We start from the raw sequence: 22421 nt of genomic DNA on the forward strand, positions 1-22421 counted from the left end.
ATTTCACCTACTGTGCCTGGGCATATAAACTGAATGAGGAATTTTGAAATGCAGATGAGTGAATTAACGTGTACAAAAGTTCTGCTGGCTGAAAGAACATTGACAGACTTCTGTGAAGTGTCCTCTTATCCTGGAAACCTGGGACAACTCCCTCCTTTAACTCTACCAGAGAGAAAGCACCAGGAGGGATGGAGCCCACACAGCAAGGGACTGGTTATTAGTGCCGACAGACAAGTACAGAAGAACCTACTGCTTGGATACTTCCTAATGCTGTGAGTTGAAAAGTGCCTCCTGTAGTGTGAAGCTCAAGGACTTGCACAAAGATCCTGGTTGAAGCTCCTGGTTCCCCACCTGCAGGGAGGTTGCTTCATAAGCAGTGAAGCAGTTCTGCAGGTGTCTATCCTACTCTCTCCCTCTCTATCCCCCCTCCCTTCTCAAGTTCTCTTTATCCTATCCAGCAACAACAAAAACAGCAGAAATAATGACCACTAGGAACAATGGATTCGTAGTGCAGGCACTGAGCCTTAGAGATAACCCTGGAGGCAATATTAACTAAAAAAATTTATAAACCACCCCTCACCCCAAGATATTTTGAAGTCCTAAGATCCTATCATTGTCACTGTGGCTTACTGGGAATAGTGGGACTACAGTCTTTACAGCTGTAATCAAGTTAAGATGAGGTCAGACTGAACTGAAGTGGGGAACTGACACACATGTAGAGAGAAGAAGGCTGCAAGAAAGAGAGGTTGGGGGATGGAATTGCCAAGGATGGCGGGTCACCAGCAGAAGTTGAGAGAGCGAACAGTGTGGAGCCCATCCTCCCCAGTCTTAAATGGGAGTGTGGCAGGCACTAAATTTCAAGTTCCTTACTTCCCACATAAGGCACAGTTGATTTTTATTATCTTCCGTCACCCAAGATCATGGTGATTTGTTACAGCAACCATAGGAAATTAATTCAGAAGTTTGTGTAGCCATCGAACCTGGGGTGTGTTAGGTAACCCCCTGTTGCTGTACAGTTCACCCAGCTCGTTATGAAGTAAAAATGGGAGATGATGATGATAACCTTCCAACTGGCTTCCTCTTCCCTCACCCCAGTTCTGGGATGCATGTTTGCTCAGTCAGGAATCGTATGCCATACTGTACCTTCATCCCCTGCTTCAGTGACTCCTCAGTCAGCCCCAGTAAGGGAGACAGTCTCTGGGCAACAACTGAGAAGGCTTGGAGCTAGTGAGAGCATTCTTCAGGGAAGAGGGAGACTTACTTGTACCTTTAGGCTTCACTGTGAGTCAGCCTTTCCTGAGAGGAGAAAGGTGTCGCAGTTTGTACTTTCAGTTTGTTGGTTTTATAAAACACTCCTTGATCATGTAACCATAGTGACCCACCTCCCAGCCTCCAATTGTTAAGATGTTTTTTTAAATTGCCACCAAGTTTATCTCTGGGGCTCTGTGCCTGCACAACAAACCCATAGCTTCTGGCAGATACTCACCACCACCGCCCCCTTTTTTTTTTAGAGACAGAGAGAAATTGAGAGGGGAGAGGTATCTAGAAAGAAACCTGCAACACTACTCCACTACTCATGAAGCTTTCCCCTGTAGGTGAAGACCTGTGTCCTTATGCATAGTAATGTGTGTGCTCTGTTGGGTATGCCACTGCCCGATCCCTAATTGATAGAATTTCTATGTGATTCCATTTGAGGCTAGTAACTAGAAGAATACGTACAGTATTTAAATATATTTCCCTCCCTGCTTTTTTTTTTTTTAACTAGAGGGTTTTACTGATTAAATTTTATTTATTCACTTAAGTGTCTACATTTTACATTTACTTTTCAAACTAATTTTAAGGTCTTAGCAGGCCAGGTGATGTTAATTGTTGTGTTCTTTAAATACCAGAGTAGAATGGGCTAGTGTGGGGTCAGAAGCTGCAGAAGCAATAATTACCGAGATAAAGAGAATCGCCTGAGGTACTGTGGTCACTTGGCTTCAAGTTAAAGTGTCTGTGACTCTCAGGTTGATGAGTAGAAGTTCCAGTTCTCAAGTTTTCCATTTGGGCACTGTCTTTTGGCAGGATGGCCATCTACATAATGAGTTACCAGGTTCTAGATTCAGTCAGTTATGAACAAAGGCCCCTAAAGATAGACTGATCCTCCTCAAACTTCTGGGTAACTTTGGAGATAGAGATCTCTTGTGCGGGGAGCCCTTTCTTCCTGGGGAGCCACCTGTACCCTACCCCCCAAGTTAAAAAAGAACAGACACAGCCCAGGGCAGTAGGATTGACCACCCCAAGTGTGCATTCAAAGGCTTAATAATGGGAAGACAGTTTGAAAGGCACCTCTGCTGATTGAAAGAGCATATTATATTCTCTGTGTTGAAAAAAGCCACCACTCAACCCCCAACCAACTGGCACTATCCCAGTAGCTCTTGGCAGCAACAGCAAAGCACTGTGTGTTGCCAGGAGAAACAGCTTTGAGTTAAAATATAAAGCTAATCAGAATATGGATCACACCAAGTTGCCAGTTTCCCTACCTACCCCCACCCTTTATGGGTGTCAGGAGAAAAACACACCCACCCTGCTAAGGGACTACCCAAGGGCATTATTTCCAATCAGCAAGTGTCAGGATCAATGTCGTTTTCAAAAAGCAAGCTTCCCACCTGTTCTACAACCTGCTCTAGGTAGGCTTTAAGCCTAACACTTTTGGGGCCTGAGGAAGCGCTTCCTTTTGAGGCTTCAGTGGCAGTCTTGAAGCCCCAGCCCATTGGAAATTTGCACAGCAGCTGGAGAGAGGAAGGCTTTGATATTTCTAGATCTCCCTGCAAGCATTTACTCACTATCAGAGTTCTCAAGTGAGGCTGGAGAGCAGTTGGGAGGCACAGACACTGAACTGTCTCCAGGTTCAGCTTTACTCCCCACCCCCACCCCAGTCTGTCAAGTTTCTGTTGCTTGCCTTGGGAATGGGATTAGGACTCTGATCCTGAAGCCAGTCACTTTCTGGCCAAGACTATGGATAAACTCATGACCATTGCCAAGCCTCAGGTTACTGCACCTGGAAAGTGGAAGTCAAGGCATAACCTACCTTATATAGTTGGCATTGTGTACAGAAGGAATATGTCTCTGGTCCTCACTTCAAAAACCTCTAATGCTCCTCTATTGGAAAAGTGGTTAACAACTGCAAATTCTTGAGTTAATTAACTCAACATAGAAATTATACATTCTAGTAGCCCAGGAGGTAATCCAGCAGACAAAGTATCCAATATCCAAGTATGAGCTCCTGAGTTTGATCCCTGGCATCACATATGCCAGTCATAGTCTAGTTCTCTTTCATTAATAAATTCTTTTTTTTAAAAGAACCTCTTGGAGGCTAGGCAGTGGCTCACCTGGTTAACTGCACATAGTATGGAGTGCAAGGACTCACTTAAGGCTCCAGGTTTGAGCCCCTATTCCCCCACCTGCGGGGGGGGGGGACACTTCACAAGTGGTGAAGCTGCTCTGCAAGTGTGTATCTTTCTCTGTCCCTCTCTATGTCCACCTCCTCTCTTAATTTCTCTCTGTCCTATCCAATAAAATGGAAAAAATGGCCACCAGGCACAATGGATTCATAGTGCTGGCACCAAGCCCCAGACATAGCCCTGGACGCAAAAAAGAAAATAGAAATAAAGAAAGAGAGAGAGAAAGAGAGAGAGAGAGAGAGAGAGAGAGAGAGAGAGAAGGAAAAAAGTGGTCCAGGACATGGTGCAGTGAGTAAAGCACTGGACGCTCAAGCATGAGGTCCCAAGTTCAATCCCTGGCAGCACATGTACCAGAGTGATGTCTGGCTTTCTCCTTCTTTCTAATTAATAAATAAATAAAATCTTTAATAGAAAAGAAAAAACTTGTTGGAGATTGGGTGCACCTGGTTGAGTACACACTTTACTATGCACAAGGACTCAAATTCCTGCTCCCCACCCACAGGGGAGAAGCTTCACATACAGGGAAGGTAGTCTACAGTATCTTTCTCCCTTTCTATCTGCCCCACCCCTCTCAATTTCTTTCTGTCCCTAATTAAAAAAAAAAAGAGTGGCAGGGAAAGGAAAAAATGGCCACCAGGAATGGTGGATTCATAGTGTAGGCACTGAGCCCCAGCAATAACCCTAATGGCAATAAAAATAAAAAATAAAATAAACAGGACTTGTCCATTCTAGTTCATACCCCTAAGTGGCCCTTCTGACACACTGAAATTGTTTTCACAGGATGAGTTCATGGCCTTAAATATTTGGCCCATAGCTGTACCCAAGTAGTATAGGTATTTGAGAGGTGCCACAGATAGTGCCAGCTATATGTCCTAACTCAGGAATTGGTGTAATGAACTAGTCCACTTATAGAGTTCTGAGAATTGAAAGAATCATGTTATGTGAGATAAGCCAAAACAAGAGAAAGATGAGGTGGCTGAGCAGTAGTACACCAGGTTAAGCGCACATAGTGCAAAGCACAAGGATCCGAGCAAGGATCCTGGTTCAAGCCCCCAGCTCCCCACCTGCAGGGAGGTCGCTTTATAAGCAGTGAAGCAGGTCTGCAGGTGTCTATCTTTCTTTCCCCCTCTTTGTCTTCCCCTCCTCTCTCAATTTCTCTTTCTCTCCTATCCAACAATAAGAGTAGCAACAACAACAATGGAAAAAAAAATGGCCACCAGGATATAACTCTGGAGGCAAAGAGAAAGAGAGATGAATATAGGATGATTCCACTCATAGGCAGAACTTAAAAAATAAGAAAAGAAAAAAAAAGGGGGGGTTAGGAGGGGGACATGAAGTAAAATTTGGACTGGATTGGATGCACCAAAGCAAAGGACTCTGGGGAAGGAGGGGGAGAGGGATGGGCAGATGAGGGCATTGGGGTCTTGGTGCATGATGGTAGAAAAAGACCTAAGTTGAGGGTGAGGGTGTTTTGCAAACACCTATCATGGTGGGATGAGAAATTGTACCCATGTGTCAAAAACTGTACTGTAATCATTAACCTCCCAATAAAAGGAAGAAAGAATGCTATCCAAAATGTTTGGAGTGCCAAGACTGAGAAAAACCTGGTTTGTACACAAAATACTACTTTGTAGAAATAAAGATTAGAGATGCCTACTCCAAGAAGAAATCATATCCACAAATCAGATTTTATTAGCTGTCCGATGTCCCTTTCCAGTCATGTCCTGTGTTTTAGATTTTATGAACTACCCATATAATTTTTTTTTTAAATACACCAACAGCTTGAGTGTTCTTGAAGCTTTTAAACAATGGGTTGTGGGCAAACAGAATGCAAGAAATCAGAGAGAGATAATGAGCTGCTTGTGCATCTGGTGCTGGCTAATAAATAAATACTTTTCACATGAATGCAGAAGCCAGTTCGTGGTAGCTGGATTTTTTTTTTTTCCTAATAGTTGGAAATTTCAGTAAAATGCCATTTGCAGAAGCATCTTGGTGACTGAGTGAAACTTCTTTAAAAATAGTGATGCTATTTCTCCCTAGTTTGGGATGAGTAGACACATAGCAAAATCTTTTATCCCACTGGACTCTGGCAGGTGGAATGGTTCCTCACAAAATATAGTTTTCTACACTTCATGGGAGCCAGAAACCAGGACGAGCACCTGCTTTGAAAAAAGAGACTGGTTTACACAGTTGACTTTGGTTTATTTGAATCGATATGAAAGTGGTCCTCCATCCTCCTGGGGGGAGAAAATGTGTTTTCTGACTTTTGTATAAATACAGACATCCCCAGTCTGAACGAGTCTCCTTTTCTATTAAGGTAAGAAAGTCTGTATAGTTCCCTTCCAGTGTTTCCTCTTTGGAAATCCTCTTCAGGTAAAATATCTGTGTCTTGATCTGTCAGTAGCCCCACATGAGGGTCTGACAAGATGTCCCTGAAGCTGGTCCTGCACATGACATGTCCTGGGATAGAGGTCTCCATCTGACCTGTTATGTTCTCATAATGCATCTAAAAGCATTTTCTTTAAAAACATTAAAATAATCTGCTAGCTTGTGCTCTCTTAGTAAGGCTTACAAATTGGTATGAATGAACAGGGTATAACTCAAAAGCATAAAGAAAGTGCACTTCAAAATAAAATTAACAAAAGGAAATAGTTAAATCTAAAACAAAAGATGAGCAGATTATGTCTGGCTAATTACGGGGGAAATAATATAATGAAAGGGCTTCTTTAGCATTTTAATCCATTTGGCTTTGCTTAATAAACTCATAAAAGGATGGCAATGCAGGTATGTTCTCATTTCACCCACTCTCCTCATCTACCTTCTGGGTTTTCAGCATTCCTAGACTCTAAAGCCCTACTGACAGAATCATTCATCTGGGGAGAGATGTGCTTGCTTTTCATCTTAATGAACTTTTTGCAAAGCTGGTCTTAATTCATGAATATTTCAATGAGCATAGAAAGCAACAGATCTCACTGTGTCGTAAACACCATCAAACCTCCATCTCCTGAGGTTTATAACTTCGGACTCAGGATTCTGCTATTGTCAGACAGCACACGGGGTACATTTGGCTCCTTGTTGCAGGCAAAGTGAGAGATTTTTTTCCCCCTCTAAACTCCTGTTGCAGAAAGCCAAAGATGCAGAGTAAAGTGGGACGTTCTCTCTCTCCTCTCATCTCCATTACTAAGCAATCAAATTCTTTTTTTTTTTTTTTGTAAATTTTGCCCTTGATAGACAACTTTTCCTTGTTGCAGCTGTTCATACAGTCTTTGCAAAAGGAAAAAGAATAACAAGAAGAAAACATCTCCCCAAATTGGCCCCTGGGAGTTCATGTCTTCTTGCTATTTGTCTTCTGTTTCTGTTTGCGAAGGTGGGCCTCTATCTCGTGCCGAAAGACCAACATGCCCAGCTGCCCGTGGGAGGCCTCGTTCATGGCCTTGGACTGCATGCACATCCTGTACTGCTCGGGCGTCAGCTCATCCACACAGCGCTTCTCATGCCATAGGTGGAAGAGGCCCCGCACCGGGGTCCGCACCACTATGAGGTTGCTGTGCAGGTATTTGCGGTAGAGGTGCACGTCCTCGCCTCCCCAGCCTTTGATGTCTAGGTCAAATCCACCTGTCAGGAGAGAAGACATACTGAATCATGCTGTCTGGGCAGCTCCAGCTATATCTCTGCTGTCCTGATCTACACGGAACAGAAACTGGCAAGAGAAGAGGCATTAAGGCTAGCTGTGCTATGTTATGGCCTCTAGAATTATGAGTGTCCATCTGAATCAGAGGCCTGGAAAATCCTAATAGAAAAGACAGCGAGACTGCTGGCCAGATTCCAGCAATGACCTGCTTGATCTGTGCCTCTCCCCAGCCAGAAAGAGAGGTGGGGGGAGGGGGAGAGATTGACCATTACAACAAGCTTCCTTCAATGCGGTGAGGACCAGGTTGGAACCTGATCATGCATATGGCAAAGCAGCACACTATCCAAGTGAGCTATTTTGTCAGTCCTAGCTGGCTACTTCCTTCCTTTCCTTTCCTCTTCTCTCCTCTCCTCTCCTCTCCTCTCCTCTCCTCTCCTCTCCTCTCCTCTCCTCTCCTCTCCTCTCCCCTCCCCTCTCCTCTCCTCTCCTCCCCTCCCTTCTCCTCTCCTCTCCTCTCCTCCCCTCCCTTCTCCTCTCCTCTCCCCTCCCCTCCCCTCCCCTCTCCTCCCCTCCCTTCTCCTCTCCTCTCCTCTCCTCCCCTCCCTTCTCCTCTCCTCTCCCCTCCCCTCCCCTCTCCTCTCCTCCCCTCCCTTCTCCTCTCCTCTCCTCTCCTCTCCTCTCCCCTCCCCTCCCCTCTCCTCTCCTCCCCTCCCTTCTCCTCTCCTCTCCTCTCCTCTCCTCTCCCCTCTCCTCTTCTCCCTTCCCTTCTCCTCTCCTCTCCTCTCCCCTCCTCTCCCCTCCCCTCCCCTCTTCTCTCCTCCCTTCCCTTCTCCTCTCCCCTCCTCTCCCCTCCCCTCCCCTCTCCTCCCCTCCCTTCTCCTCTCCTCTCCTCTCCTCTCCTCTCCTCTCCTCTCCTCTCCTCTGTCCTCCTCTCCTCTCCTCTCCTCTCCTCTCCTCTCCTCTCCTCTCCTCTCCTCTCCTCTTTTCTTTGCTTCCAGAGTTATCGCTGGCGCTCACTGCTTGCACTATGAATCCACTGCTCCTGGAGGCCTTTTTTCCCCCCATTTTATTGGTAGGACAGAGAGAAATTGAGAGAGGAGGGGGGAGAGAGAAAGGTAGACACCTGCAGACATGCTCTGACATTTGTGGAGCTTTCCTCCTGCAGGTGGGGAGCGAGGGCTCAGTCCCAGATCCTTGAGCAGGTTCTTGCTCCCTCTTTTCTCTTCTTTCCTTTTCCCTTTCCCTTCTCTTGTTATTTTCTTTTCATGGCCCCTAGGGCTATCGCTGAGGTTCAGTGGGAATACTCTGAATTGACTGCTCCTATTGGCCATCCCCCCCTTTTATTTTTGTTTACATTTTAATTTACAGGACAAATTGAGACGGGCAGAGGAGATTGAGGCTTGCAGACCTGCCTCATCACTCATTAAGTACCTACCCTGCAGCTGGGGATCAGGGGTTCGAACTCAGATCCTTGTGCATGGCAATGTGTATGCTCAACTGGGTGTGTCACTGCCTGGCTCCCTTGCTGGCTACTTCTAAGAAATCACCAATGTTTAGGATTAGCCTCCAGCCTCCTACTAACAGCCGCCGCTGCAGAGCATCACAGCCTTTCAACTTAAAGCCATCTAATGAAAACCTTTCTGTCTTTGCTTGGAGGTGGCACTGTTACCACTGCAGAGACAAAAACAGGGCTTGCAGCAGTGTGGACAACTGAAAACAGGACACGGTGTGTGTGGGGGGCGGGGGGGGAACAAGTTCTACAAAAGTATTCTTCCTTTCATGGGGTAAAGTCATCCCGCAGATATGCGTCTGCCTGGGCTGGTGGAATCAGTTCACTGGCAGAGCACCTGTCCTGCCATGCACAGGACCTGGGTTCAAGACTTTGGCACCATTTTGGGAGGTGCCATAGTCCTGGGGGAAGTTGAGTGTTGGGGTTTCTTTCCTCCTCTGACTCTCTTTCTCTCTTCCCCACCCCTCTTGCTATCTGAAAGTGAAATCATACCTGTGTGATGCCCCAGCCCTAGTGAGAGACAGAGACAAAGAGAGGGCAAACTATTAAATGGGGAAAGCAGAGACTCTTCAACAAATGGTGTTGGAAAAAATGGATTGAAATATGCATAAGAATGAAACTAAACCACTATATTTCGCAAAACACAAAAGTAAATGACAAGTAGATCAAGGACTTGGACCACACCACAGCACTGAGGCTTCCTCCAATCCAGTGGTGACTAAGCTTGAGCCTGGTTCTCTCATGGCAATGAAGGCACACTTCAGGGAATCTTGTTGCCCCCCTTTCCCTTGAAGCTCCTGAGTTGCAAACAGAACTAAAGAAACATTGGCCTCTTTTTTTGTCATTGTTTCTTTTTCACCATAGATACTTACTTGTCCAACCCTTATAAGAAAGTGATTCTCAGCATTGTTTCCTAGAGCTAGTATGGCATCCCTACCCACTGAAGTTCGAACCAAGTCAATTTCTAGAACTGGAAGTGGGGCACCTACATGGGAACCCACAACTCATCCACCCTGGCTATGCAGACGAGTGATCTGTCACCCTCAGTAGTGAGCAGCAAAGAAAGGTATCAAATGATGAGTCGGGAGCCTGGAATTCAAGTCTCAATTCTTCCATAAGCCATGTGTGGCCTCAGGTTTTTTTTTATCCTGAAATGAAATGTGCGCCATAATCAGATGAGTTAGTAATATAAGGGGTTAGTGCTGGGCTTGCTGTGACTGATTTATTTATTTATTTTCTTCGCCTCCAGGGTTATCACTTGGGGCTTGGTGCCAGCACTATGAATCCACTGTAGCCAATTTTTTTTTTCCATTTTATTGGATAGAACAGAGAGAAATTGAGAGGCGTGGGAGAGAGAGAAAGGGAGAGAGACAGAAAGACACCTACAGACATACTTTGCTGCTTGTGAAGTGTCCCCCTTGCAGGTGGGAAACAGGGGCTCAAACCCGAATTTTTGAGTGGGTCCTTGCACTTCATACTATGTGCACCACTGCCTGGCCCCCTGATTTATTATCACCATCAGTATTATTATAGCTCATTACATAACAGCTGAGCTGGAGAGAGAGTTCATCAAGCAAGATGCCTACATTACAACAGTGAGACCCAAGTTCTAGCCCTAGGAGGTGTTATTGTCTGTCTGTCTATCTATCTATCTAATCACCTCTCTATATGAAAACAGTATCCCTGAGGATAAAACGGTGCAGGTACAAAGTCTTGGTTCCAGAAAAAAAAAAGTAAATAAATAAATTAGAAGCTGTGCAAATAAGATGCTTGCAAATACTTAGTTACAAATAACAACTGGGGTTCCAAAGTGACACAAAGATTCTGAGATGCACTCTTGCCTGCCTCCCAGTCTTATATTTTTCTAGTCCCCTGCCCCCAGATTGTTTGATTTTTCGAATTTGTCTTCTATTGAGATAGTATTGGTTTCCAAATACAGCCATAGCCTATCTTCAGTCAGCTCTAATATACTATAAATTCAAATCTGACAAACATAAAACAACAAAAATCATCTTTCCTTGTACATAGCAAGGAAGTAGAACTTCTCAAAAGGGAAATCTCTGGCAGAAGAAACTTTTTAAATATGTCACTTAAAAATACAATAGGGAGGGGGGTCGGGCGGTGGCGCAGTGGGTTAAGCGCATGTGGCGCAAAGCGCAGGGACCGGTGTAAGGATCCCGGTTCGAGCCCCCGGCTCCCCACCTGCAGGGGAGTCGCTTCACAGGCGGTGAAGCAGGTCTGCAGGTGTCTTATCTTTCTCTCCCCTTCTCTGTCTTCCCCTCCTCTCTCCATTTCTCTCTGTCCTATCCAAAAAAAAAAAAAATACAATAGGGAGAGTCAGGTGGTGACATCTGGTTAAGTGACCCAGGTTCAAACCCTCGGTCCCTACCTGCAGGAAGGAAACTTTATGGACCATGAAATAGTACTGCAGGTGACTTTCTCTCTCCCCTTTCCCTCTCAATTTCATTGTCTCTCTACAAAATTAAAAGATAATAAAAAATTAATAGTAAAAATATTATAGGCCTGCCACCATCTAGGAATATTTCTTCTAGAAATCAGAGGATATCTGTGCTATCACAGAGCCCTTACCACAAGGAGACTGTCACCTGGGTACTTTGCTGAGGCTGGCAGGCTCTGATTTGAAGTTGGTTTTTATCCCTTTTTAAATCCATGATTTTCCACAAGTTTTCTAGCATTCCTGTAGTCCATCTCAGCTCTGAACCAAAATCTGGGGCAACTTACATCCCACGGGATGATTTTGGACCTGCAGTCCTTGGCCCAAAGAAGGACAGACCAGGAGTGAGTGGGGGTAGACCAGGAGAGATCAGCATAAGGGCTCCCAGCAAGGGGGGGTGTTAGGTGAGCGTCTCTACATCTTGCCTAATGCCTGGACTGCTGGACGCCATCCCTGAGCCCAAGACCAAGGTTTCTGGTCTCTTGGTTCACATCCAAGTCTAACTCATTCAGGAAGGAGCACATAGGGGAGTGGGTGTGACATTGTCACAGGGCACAGGAGACCCTCAGTTAATACCCTGAATATGCCACTGCTCACTTGTGGAGAGGTCCCTGTGCTTATAGAGAGCCTTGATCTCCTCACCTGTAACCTAAGTGTAGTGCCAGCATCAAGCACCAGCTATAGCCCAGGTGGCAATAAAAATAAATAAGTAAAAATAAACAGAAGCTAGGTTGAGAATTCAGTGTCTTGTGGTGTAGGAAGATGACAAGCTTGTTGAGTCATGTAGTGTGCAGATACTTGGCATAAGGAAATAAGAAACCGCACACCTGTGACAATAATAGTCTTATAAATTATTTCCCCCAATACAGTGGCTCAAAATTAAAGATGTCTCATGAAGGTTCAATATACTCCCTATATCATACTTAGAGTAATAACAAACATAGTGACATCTAGATTTTCACTTTTCTTCCAACTGCCCCCCGCCCGCCCCCCCCCCCCCGTGTTGTCCTTACTTTCTCACCAGTTATTTAGAGTACTAGTATGTTTTAAGGGAGAGGAAACGGGAACCAGACCAGGTGAAAAGATGTCAATGGGGGAATTGCTTCAAAGATGTCTTTATGGAACTGGGGAGACAGCACATTGGTTCTGCTAAAGACTTTCATGTCTGAGACTCTGTGGCCCCAGGTTCAATCCCCAGCACCACCATAAACCAGAGCTGAACAGTGCTCTGATCTCCTCTTCATCCTTCTTTTTCTCCTCCTCCTCTTTCTTCTTCTTGTCTTCTTCTTCTTTTTCTCCGTTTCCTCCTCCTCCTTCTCCTTCTTCTTCTCCTCCTCTCTTTCTCCCCCCCTGTATCTTTCTGATTAAAATAAAGTTTTAAAAAGCTGCCTTTATGCAGCAAACTGCCTCTTTTCTTCAAGCCATGCGCCATACTTGGGGTGACTGAGAAGTGCTGGTGGAAATTTTAGGACTCAGGTGAGCACTTCCTGAGTCCATAACAGGAGAGACAGCCAGCCTGCCTTCCTCCCTTCCTTTCTTCCTTCCTTCCTCCCTTCCCTTCATTTTCATTGGGGCTCTGCAGCTGCAGCTATACCGTTCCACCACTACTAGAGAAGGAAGAGGAAGAGATGAAGAAAAGGAGGAGAAGGGTGACGGTGATGATAATGATGATTTTTTATAATGATGATTTTTATACAGAGGGTGAGAGAAAGAGCTAGAGACAGAAAAGGAGAGATCACAGCTCCGTTCTACAGTTCCTGCGGCTATATGCTCAAGAAACTGGACATGCTGCTCCTATGTGGTGTCCTGGGACTTAAACACAGGTCCTTGTGCATAAGGAACTGTGCATTCCACTGGTTGAACTATCTCCCAGCCCCTAGAGGAACAGACTTTCTTAGGAAATCGTACAACCTTTGCCACCAGACTCCTTAGAACCTGCAGGGACTCACAGCCACACAGGCCTTTGGCCTCTAGGTGGCAGCAGAGATACAGACTTACCTATATTAATGAAGTCTGAGCGATACTGACAAGTCATTCCAAATCCAAAGTCTCTCCAGAACCCAGTCTCCTTCTTTATGACCTGCAGGGAAAGCAACGTCACGTGAGGCGCGTGTGTGTGTGTATGTGGGGACACACAGGGTGACTGCAAATAGGACTGTATTCATAGACTTGCCTAAGCAACATCACAGAGAGCCAATCCCACTAAGGATGAAACAGTCACAACCCTGTGTGGGAAATGAAGGTGGACTGAGTCCTTTTAGGCAGTTAGGAAAATGGAAAACTAACCAGTCTTGAAAAGGGGCCTTGTGAGTTTTGGCATCTCTGGATGGAATGTTTCTAGGGTGTAGGCATGAAAACATACACACATATCTCAATCCCCCTCAGTCCCACCCCCACCCCCATGGCTCTTTAACCCTCTTTCCCTGCCTGTGTCACTCAAAAACAAACCAGCAGAGAACTTTTAGAACAGCACTGGAAAAGCCACCTACGTGCCTGGCCCAACACCAGTGCCAGCAAGAATTTCAGGCCTTGGCCCCTCACACACGGTAGGGCAGGGAGCCAGCAAAGGGCTCAGGAAGTTGAGAAAAGGGACAGAGAACAACTCAGAATTCAGTGGCCCTGGCACAGAGCACGAACAGGACTCCCTCGGGGAAGGAAAATGAAAACTCAGGACTTGAGTGTGTCACCATGACCTGCTAACTCCGGCTTCCTCAGGAAAAGGGCGCTAAGAGTCCAGGTTCTGAAGAAAGACTTCTCTGCCCATTCATTTTGTTGTAAAAACTAAACTGTTCCCGCAGAAACCTCTGCAGCAGTGCCAGCTGCAAGGCTGCTGAGAGGCCATCCAAGCAAGGCTGTTCTTTAAAAAGCCAGCCTGGCCCCGCTTAGTCTCTCTCTCTCTGCAAGTAAATTTCCAATGTGTCCACTAAAACAGCAAAGGTTTAAAAAGAAAACAAAAACTGTTTATATCTTTTTTTTTTTTCTTGCTGAGGCAATTCTGGAGATGGTTCTTGGACCTTCATTGTTATCTGTCATGATTCATTCCTATTGTTCACAAAGGTGCTGAGACCATAGGAAGCCCTCTCTCTGGGGAAGGGAAAGGGAGCTGCAGCAGATCCCCTTTCTGGTTTGGCATTTTCTACTGGGAACTTTGGCTCTGGCCATTGCAAGCTAGAAACAGTATGTGTGTAGGAGGGGAGACCTCTATCTTGTCCCAACTCGACCCCTGGCAGCTTTTACTGGAGATGGACCCACACTTATTCCTTAAATGAGAAGGATGATTTCAGATACCCACAGGTCTCATGCAGCTTGAACATCCAAACATATATCCTTTTGCTGCCATTCCACTTTCTAGAAGCTTCACTCTCTCCACCACAGGGAAAATTAGATTTGGTGAAGGCCCACAAAGTGTGGTGGATTTTATTTATTTGTTTTTATATATGGCTGAGGAGAGAGCATATTTATCTGTCTACTTATTTATTGTTATTGCCACCAGGGTTAGCTGGGGCTCAGTACTTACATAATGAACCCACTGCTCCTAATCATCATTTTTTTCCTGCCTTCCTTCCTTCATCTCTCTCTCTCTCTCTCTCTCTCTCTCATTCATTTAATAGGGCAAAGAGAAATTGAGAGGGGAAGAGGATATGGAGAAAGAGAAAGAAAGAGAGACATCTGCAGGTGGGACTCGGGGCACGAACCTGGGTCCTTGTGCTTGGTAACGTGTGTACTCAACTAGGTGCATTATCACCCAGCCCCTACATGGGTACATTTTAAAAATGCCTGTCCTCTGTAACCTGTGAAGCCATTTTCTTTTTTTTTTTCAATATACTTTATTTAAAAATTTTCCTATATTTGATAGGACAGAGAGAAATTGGGAGGAGAAAAAGACAGACAGATACCTACAACAATACTTCATCCCTTATGAAGCTTCCTCCTGCAGGTGAGGACTGGGGGGGCTTGAACCTAGGTCCTTGTGAGCTGTGATATGTATACTCAACTGAAAATGCACTACCCAGCCTGCCACCTTATTTCCATTGCAAGCTGCCTTCATTTGCAACATGCATGGGGATCACTTGGAAAATCAAGACCCATTGGGCTGCTGGCAGGTAGCAGTCCCCTGCAGATGCACTGCTGCAATTCTGCTTCAGAACAAAGGCTGGTTATACAATATCTCCCAAGTGACAGGGCAATTTCATTAGTATTATCCACCAGCAAGATTGTGCAGGGTAAGAAACTCTAGGGGGAAAAAAATCTCCACTGAGTCATTTCTTTAACGATGGTTTCTGTCCCGTGCCAGTCATAGCAGGTACACAGTTTCTACTGAAGTTAGTGAGTTAACAGCCCTCCTGCCAGCTAGGACACAGACAAATCCTCTAAGGTTCTGGGGGAAAAAATGGAGTCAAAGAGAAATACCAATCAATAGTCAGACTTCAAATATCGGACTGTGTTCTATATGGATTCTAAAAGAGAAAGCTTCAGGGCCTCACTCGATAAAGCATACATTACCATGTTCAAGGTCCCAGGTTCAAGACCCCCAACCCCCACCTGCAGTGGGGGGGACACTTCATATGTGGTGGGGTAGTGCTGTGGGTGTTACTATAGCTCTCCATCTCTCTCCCTAACTCTCACCCCCTATCAAAAAAAAAAAAAAAAGAAAGAAAGAAATGGGAAAATCCACCACTAAAAACAGTGGAGTCATGCACTGAGCCCCAGCAATAACTCTGGTTATAAATAAATAAATAAATAAATAAATAAATAAAATGAGAAAGCTTAAAACAGGAAAGCCAGTAGACAAAGAGGAGTTGAAGAGATAGCCATCCTGAGTCTAGGGTTAAACAGTGTCTAGTTAAACTGAACAAATGGGGAGTCAGGCGGTAGTGCAGAGGGTTAAGCACACGTGGCGTGAAGCGTAAGGACCGGCGTAAGGACCCCGGTTTGAGCCCCCGGCTCCCCACCAGCAGAGGAGTCACTTCACAGGTAGTGAAGCAGATCTGCAGGTGTCTATCTTTCTCTCCCCCTCTCTGTCTTCCCCTCCTCTCTCCATTTCTCTCTGTCCTATCCAATGACAGCAACAACAACAATAATAATAATTAATAACAACAAGGACAACAAAAGGGGAAAAAATGGTCTCCAGGAGCAGTGGATTTCTGGTGCAGGCACCAAGCCCCGGCAAAAATCCTGGAGGCAAAAAAAAAAAAAAAAAAAAACTGAACAAATGGAGGAGTGACCCTCCTCTGGGGTCAGTGTGAGCTGGAATGCACTATTTCAGTGCAAACTATAATGCTGGCTTTCAGCTGGCAAACCCTGCAGAGCATCTGCGCAAAGAGCTCACTGGCATTGAAGCATTGTTAGGAGCTGACCTGGTTGTGGCACAGCATGGAGTGTCAGGGCTAGGCGGAGTACACTCATCAGAGGTTCCTCCCCACAACTTAGCCTGGTTGACTGGAGTGGTGCCCTGGGCGGGTAGCACCCCTACCCCCACCCCAGGATTGGGCACTCTCCAGCACACACCATATTACTGCATGCTCCCATTTAAAACTCTGCAGGGGTTTTAACTGTATCATCTTTGGGCAATGAGATGAAATGAATCAGGAAACATCTGGTCTGCAAAGTCCCAATGCCTCAGCCACCTCATGTCCTCCTCTTAGGCAACCAGTCCCCCTTAGAGTTTGCTCCTAAAACAACTCACAAATCTCTCTCAGGCTGGACATTGCTGTCCTCCCGTCTGGTGGTCCATGCCCTCTTGCCATAGAACTCTGCTCTTCCAGCTTGTTCAGAGCCATCATCCTGATCCTCCCAGCAGTGTCAGCCTCCCCCCACCTAGGTCACTGTTATAGCTGGCTTATTTTCTCTCTAACACTGTGCCTCTTTGAAATTAACCTATTGATGCACTCGTCTGTTTACTACTGGGAGAACCCAAGCTCATTCAGAGTTACATTTCCAGCATCCCAAACAATGTCAAGCACTCAACAAACACTTCTTCAAAGAATGTTGAGGCGCACGCCAGTGGAAACAGACACTGTGAGTGTTCAGTAAAGGTCCCAAAGGTGGAAATGTCCAGAATTGTATGGCTCTAAAATGATGCTAAAATGTTTCCACTTTCTTAGGGTCTAAGCAGAAGGCTTAACTCATCAAAACCTTTGATTCATGTCTGAGGAGTTCCACTGCTCTCTGCCTTAGTTTTATAAAGATGGTGTCAGGCAGTGGTATATCCAGTTGAAAGCCCACATCACTATGCACAAGGGCCCTAGTTGGAAGCCCTGATCCCCACCTACAGGGGAGAGGGGAGCTTCAAAAAGGGTGAAGCAGTGCTGCAGGTGTCTCTCTTTCCTCCCCTCTCTCCTTCCTTCTCTCTTTTAAAAAATATTTTTATTTATTATCGGATAGAGATAGAGAGAAATTGAAAGGTGGGATACAGAGAGGAAAAGAGACAGACACCTGTGGCTCTGTTTCACCACTCATGAAGCTTTCCCCCTGCAGGTGGAGACCGGGGACTTGAACCAGGGTCCCTGTGCACTGTAATGTGTGCACTTAACCAGATGAGCCACCACCTGACCTCCCTTTTTAGATTTCTTTTATAATCTTTATTTATTGGATAGAGACAGCCAGAAATCAAGAGGGGAAAAAGAAAGACACCTGTAGCATTGCTTCAGCACTCACAGAGCTTCCCCCATGCAGGTGGGGACCTGACGCTTGAACCAGGTCCTTGTGCATTCTAACGTGTGTGTTCCACCAGGTATGCCACCACCTGGCTTCCTCCTCCTTCTTCCTCAATTTTTCTCTGTCCTATCAATAATCATAGTAATAATAATAATAATAATAATAATAATTTTTAAAGATACACAAGAGAAGTCTACACAGAGGAATAAGAGACCCTACATTGTTTATTATTTTAAAGGGGAAACAGGTCCCCTGGCCCATGCTGCACTGGAGGAAACTTTAGTACTGTCAGCCTGGAGCAATGAACAACAAGGACAAAATAACATAAAAGAAAAAAGGAGGGGGCCGGGCAGTGGTCACCCAACTAAGCACACACAGTATGCGCAAGGACCTGAGCATGGACCCAGGTTTCTAAGCAGTGAAGCAGGTCTGCAAATGTCTTTCTTTCTCCATCTCCCCCTCCTCTTTCAATTTCTCTCTGTCCTATCCAATAAAATGGGGAGGAGGAGGTGGGGGGGAAATGGCTGCCAGGAGCAGCACCAGGCCCCAGAGACTGGAGGGGAAAAAAAAATAAAAAAGGAGAACAGTAGCTGGAATAATAGCTTGACTGGTAGAGTATCAGGCTTTTTATGCCTGAGGTTCTCAGTTCAATCCCTTGTACCACATGTACCAGTGTGGTGCTCTGGTTTGTCTCTCCTTCTCTCTGCTTCATGTAAAACTTCCTCATATGTAATTAAAAAATAAATCTTAACCAAGAAAAAAAAAAAAAAAGAAAGAAAGAAAATCTCTTTCTATGGCCGGCATTTCTCTAGCCTACTGTCAAATTCTATCCACATTTTCACTGTTTCTCAGGGGCTGACTTCCTCTGATTATCCACAGCAGCCTACTCCCCACCTCTTAGAGCCCAGCAGGTACCACAGGCTATGGGCACAGCACCCAGGATAGTTGTCAAGTCTGCCCTCGCTCAGGAAGTTACTATACTCCCAGCCTGCTTGGTGGATGGTATGGATAATTATTTTCTATCAAGCTTCTAACACAAGGATCAGTGTCTTTTCCCCAAGATGTACGAAGGCTCCAAGAGTTAGTCAGTGTCCCTCTGGTTTAATGGTGCCAACACAGACAACCTGAAGCAATTTGACTATGAAATAAAATGACAATTTCTCAGGCAGAGCACTTTTCTGAAATCAGGGATAATCTCTTTAGCGTGGAGGATGCCTGTGACTAATGCAAAAACACCAGTAAAGACTACAGGCCCCATGCTTAGAATTCTAAGGCCTCTTGCCCATTTTAATGGTCTGCCATTGCCTTCTTGATAGTCTTAATTTTGAAACAATGGCTCTGTGTTTTCATTGTGCACTGGGCTATGCCAACTATGTAGCCATGAGCAGCAGATTCCCTCAGCTTCAGGAGCAGCCATAGCTGGGTTGGGTACCCCTAACATTAACATTCCACTCCTTGTCGTCTGGATCCAGAGGGCTTGGGGATCACGAAAACGGGGGGAAAGGGGGCAAGGAGACGGCATGTGCCAGGCACATGACTTATGATAGAAAGGCTAAATCAACCTGTCAACACCCATGTTCAGCGGGGAAGCAATTACAGAAGCCAGACCTTCCACCTTCTGCATCCCACAATGACCCTGGGTCCATACTCCCAGAGGGATAGATAATAGGAAAGCTATCAGGGGAGGGGATAGGATACGGAGTTCTGGAGGTGGGAACTGTGTGGAGTTGTACCCCTCTTATCCTATGGTCTTGGCAGTGTTTCCAATTAAAAAATTAAAATTAATAATAAAAAATTAAATTAATAAAAAAAAATTTTAAGAAAGGCTAAAAGATTTGCTCATGATCACTTGGCTAATTGTAGCCAAGCCCCAACCAGCACCTGGATTGCTATGATGGCTTCCATTTTGTAAGAAATACGGTACTTCATAGTCAATAGCTTTCAAACGTTTCATCTAAGAATGAATTCACACACCACCTCCTGGCTGATTTTTACTAATTTCACAGTTTTTCTTTAAAAAAAAAATCTCCTATTAGTATCTGCATGGGGAAAAAAAGGCAGTGTCTTCTGAAAGCATCAGGCTGTATAAGGGATTCCTTCTGCTCTAGGGTTGTGATGTGAAGCTAGACCCCACCCCTTCCTTGACACACCTGGGAATGTGGCCGGGCCAGTCGGCACTCACAGCCCATGTTCTGGCACGTGGGGTCTGGGGGCACTTGTGTTCCTGCTTCTGCCAATTAGCTGCTGTGGGAGCTGGAGGGAGTAACTACTGACTGTGAACTTCCAGTTTCTCATCTGTGAAATGAGCATGATTATGCTTTTCACCTTTTTGAGAACTACAGGAGAAAAAACAGCACAAAGCTAGCTTGTTGGAGGCTACATAGGCAGCTGCAGCTGTTAACTTTATCTTTGATACTCAGTGAGAGTTTGTGTTCTGAAAAAATGAAAAAAAGGCAACAACAACCAAAAAAGGGGGGCCTGGCAGTGGTACACCTGGTTACGTGCACACATTACAGGGCAGAAGGACCCAGGTTCTATCAGGGGGAAAGCTTCAGGAAGTGAAGCAAGGCTGCAGGTGTCTCTCTGTCTCCTTCCCTCTCTATTTCCCCACCCCTCTCAATTTCTTTCTGTCTCTATCCAATAATAAATAAATAAAAATATTAAGAAAAAATGGCAATATAAGATTATGGACTGTTGGCATGTATTTTATGAGTTAAGATTTAAAAATAGAACACAGCTCAGTGGTCAAAATCATTCTGGAGGGATGAATAAAGGGGAACGTATATCCAAGAAATGGAAAGGAAAGGCCCGGAGGCCAGGAGATGGCTACTTAGTAGCACACTCACCACAGACCTACTTGTAGCTCTCTGTTAGTTCTTGTAGAGGCCAACCTCTCTTCACTTCTGTTTCAGCTATCTTCCCTCCCCTGTTCTCCAGTCTTTCCTTCACTCTCTGCCTGAGATGTATTTCCAAAACACTGGTTAATTCCATTAGAAAACCCCTTCATGGCATAAAGCCAGTGGTGTGCTAGTAAGTATTTGACAACACACTCTCTGAAAGAGACGGCCTTGAGTTACAGTGTTAGCTATTTCCTGTGGTGTCAATACTCCCATTGTGGCCTATTTCAGGCTGTTAGTGTGAAGTTGCTGCTCTCAGGGTTGGAAAGACTTGCAAAACCAGGTGAGCCTGGAGCCAGGGACTCCAGCACCACAAGTGAGTTCTTACGGAGATCAATGCCTCCATAGACTGGTACTCACACTGATTACAGAGAAACGCAGCACCTGGCACATGGTACCAGAATCAGAGATGCCCACCCCAGTCAGGTGAGAACACCTGCCTGTCACCCTGTCTTCTCAGGACTCTCTTTTCACCTTTCACAGTGCACAGGGCACCCAGCAGCTCAGTCTGCCATGCATCCCGCCTGTCACTTAAACCTGACGTCCTTGTGCCACTCTTATTTTTAAACAGTCTTACTGTCACCTGGGTTATTGTTGGGGCTAGTGCCAGCACTACAACTCCACTGTTCCCAGTGACTTCTGTTTTTTATTTGATAGAGAGAAGTTGGAGAGGGAGGGTGGAGAGAGAAAGATAGAAACCTGTAGACCTGCTTCATTGCTCACAGAGTTTCCCCTCTGCAGGTGGGGAGCTGAGACTAAAACCCAGGTCCGTGTGCAAGGTAACATCTGTGCTCAACTGAGTGTGTCATCGCCTCTAATGCCACTCTGTTCTGGGCGGATGGTCCACTGGCACCTCATTTCTCCCATTCTATTATTTTTATTTTTATTTATTTTTGCCACCAGCGTTTCACTGAGTGATTTTTGCATCTGAGTGATTCCAGTGGTTCTGGTGGACTCCTTTTCATTTCTTTTTTTCTAGTCGGAGAGTGAGAGATAGTAGAGAGGAGAGACACTACCTCACTGTTCCACCAATCATGAAGCTTGCCACCCGGGGGGGGTGGGGGGGGAGGGAATCAGGGGCTTGAACACAGGTCCTTGAGCATGGCCTATACTGAATCATCCATGGTTTTTCTCTTCAGGCTTAAATTCAAGAAAGAGTTTTGCTGGTGATACACTCAGCCAAGTGCACATTTTACCATTTGTGAGGACTTGGGTTCAAGTCTCTGGCCCCCATCTGCAGGGGGAAAAGCTTCCCAGTGGTGGAACAATGCTGCAGGAGTTTATATTTCTCACCCCTTCCCATCCCACTGCCTCGCTTTATAAAAAAGAGAAAGAAGGGCAACAAAAGGAAAAATAAATAAATAATTTTTTTTTAAAAAAAAAGAGAAAGAATAAAGTAAAAGAAAGAGAAGAGAAAAAGAAAGAAGGCCATTAGGAGTAATGGAGCCATGTAGGCAGTTAGCCCCTGTGATAACCCTGGTGGCAAAAAAAAAAAAAAAAAAGCCTCAAGAAATTTAATATTAGTAAAAATTCCATGATCCCACTTATTACTTATGTCTAATGGTCTGTATGTTGAAGAGACAAGTAGTCTAAACTTTTCTGAAGTCATGAATTTGGTTGCTTGCCTTTATCTGCAAGCAAAATATTACCTAATGACAGAGGCAACAGCCAGGAGAAGTAGTAATTGGCACAGCGACTAATGACTTCATATTTGCAGGGCTGCCAGAGCAGACTGTGCTCTCTTTGTAACTTTTGTTAACAGCTATATTGTAGCACTTCCTGCACATCTGATACTGCTAGAGGGTGGAAGATATAGGGAAGGCAAGAA

At 45.3% G+C, this 22421-nt stretch overlaps 1 protein-coding gene across 1 annotated transcript in view; it reads right to left on the reverse strand.

Moving 5' to 3' along the window:
• Positions 1–5112: 5112 nt before the first annotated feature.
• The window catches only part of CSGALNACT1 (chondroitin sulfate N-acetylgalactosaminyltransferase 1), a 108582-nt gene continuing 91273 nt past the window's right edge, over positions 5113–22421 (reverse strand). Inside the window, exons 8-9 of the mRNA XM_060171495.1 lie at positions 13038–13119; positions 5113–7058 (exon numbers count right to left, since the gene is read on the reverse strand). Coding sequence (XP_060027478.1) covers positions 6769–7058; positions 13038–13119 — 372 coding nt within the window. The 3' untranslated portion in view covers positions 5113–6768. The remainder of the gene's footprint in view (positions 7059–13037; positions 13120–22421) is intronic.

This window comes from Erinaceus europaeus, chromosome 2 (genome assembly GCF_950295315.1).
Source record: "Erinaceus europaeus chromosome 2, mEriEur2.1, whole genome shotgun sequence".
NCBI classification, from domain to species: Eukaryota; Metazoa; Chordata; class Mammalia; order Eulipotyphla; family Erinaceidae; genus Erinaceus; species Erinaceus europaeus.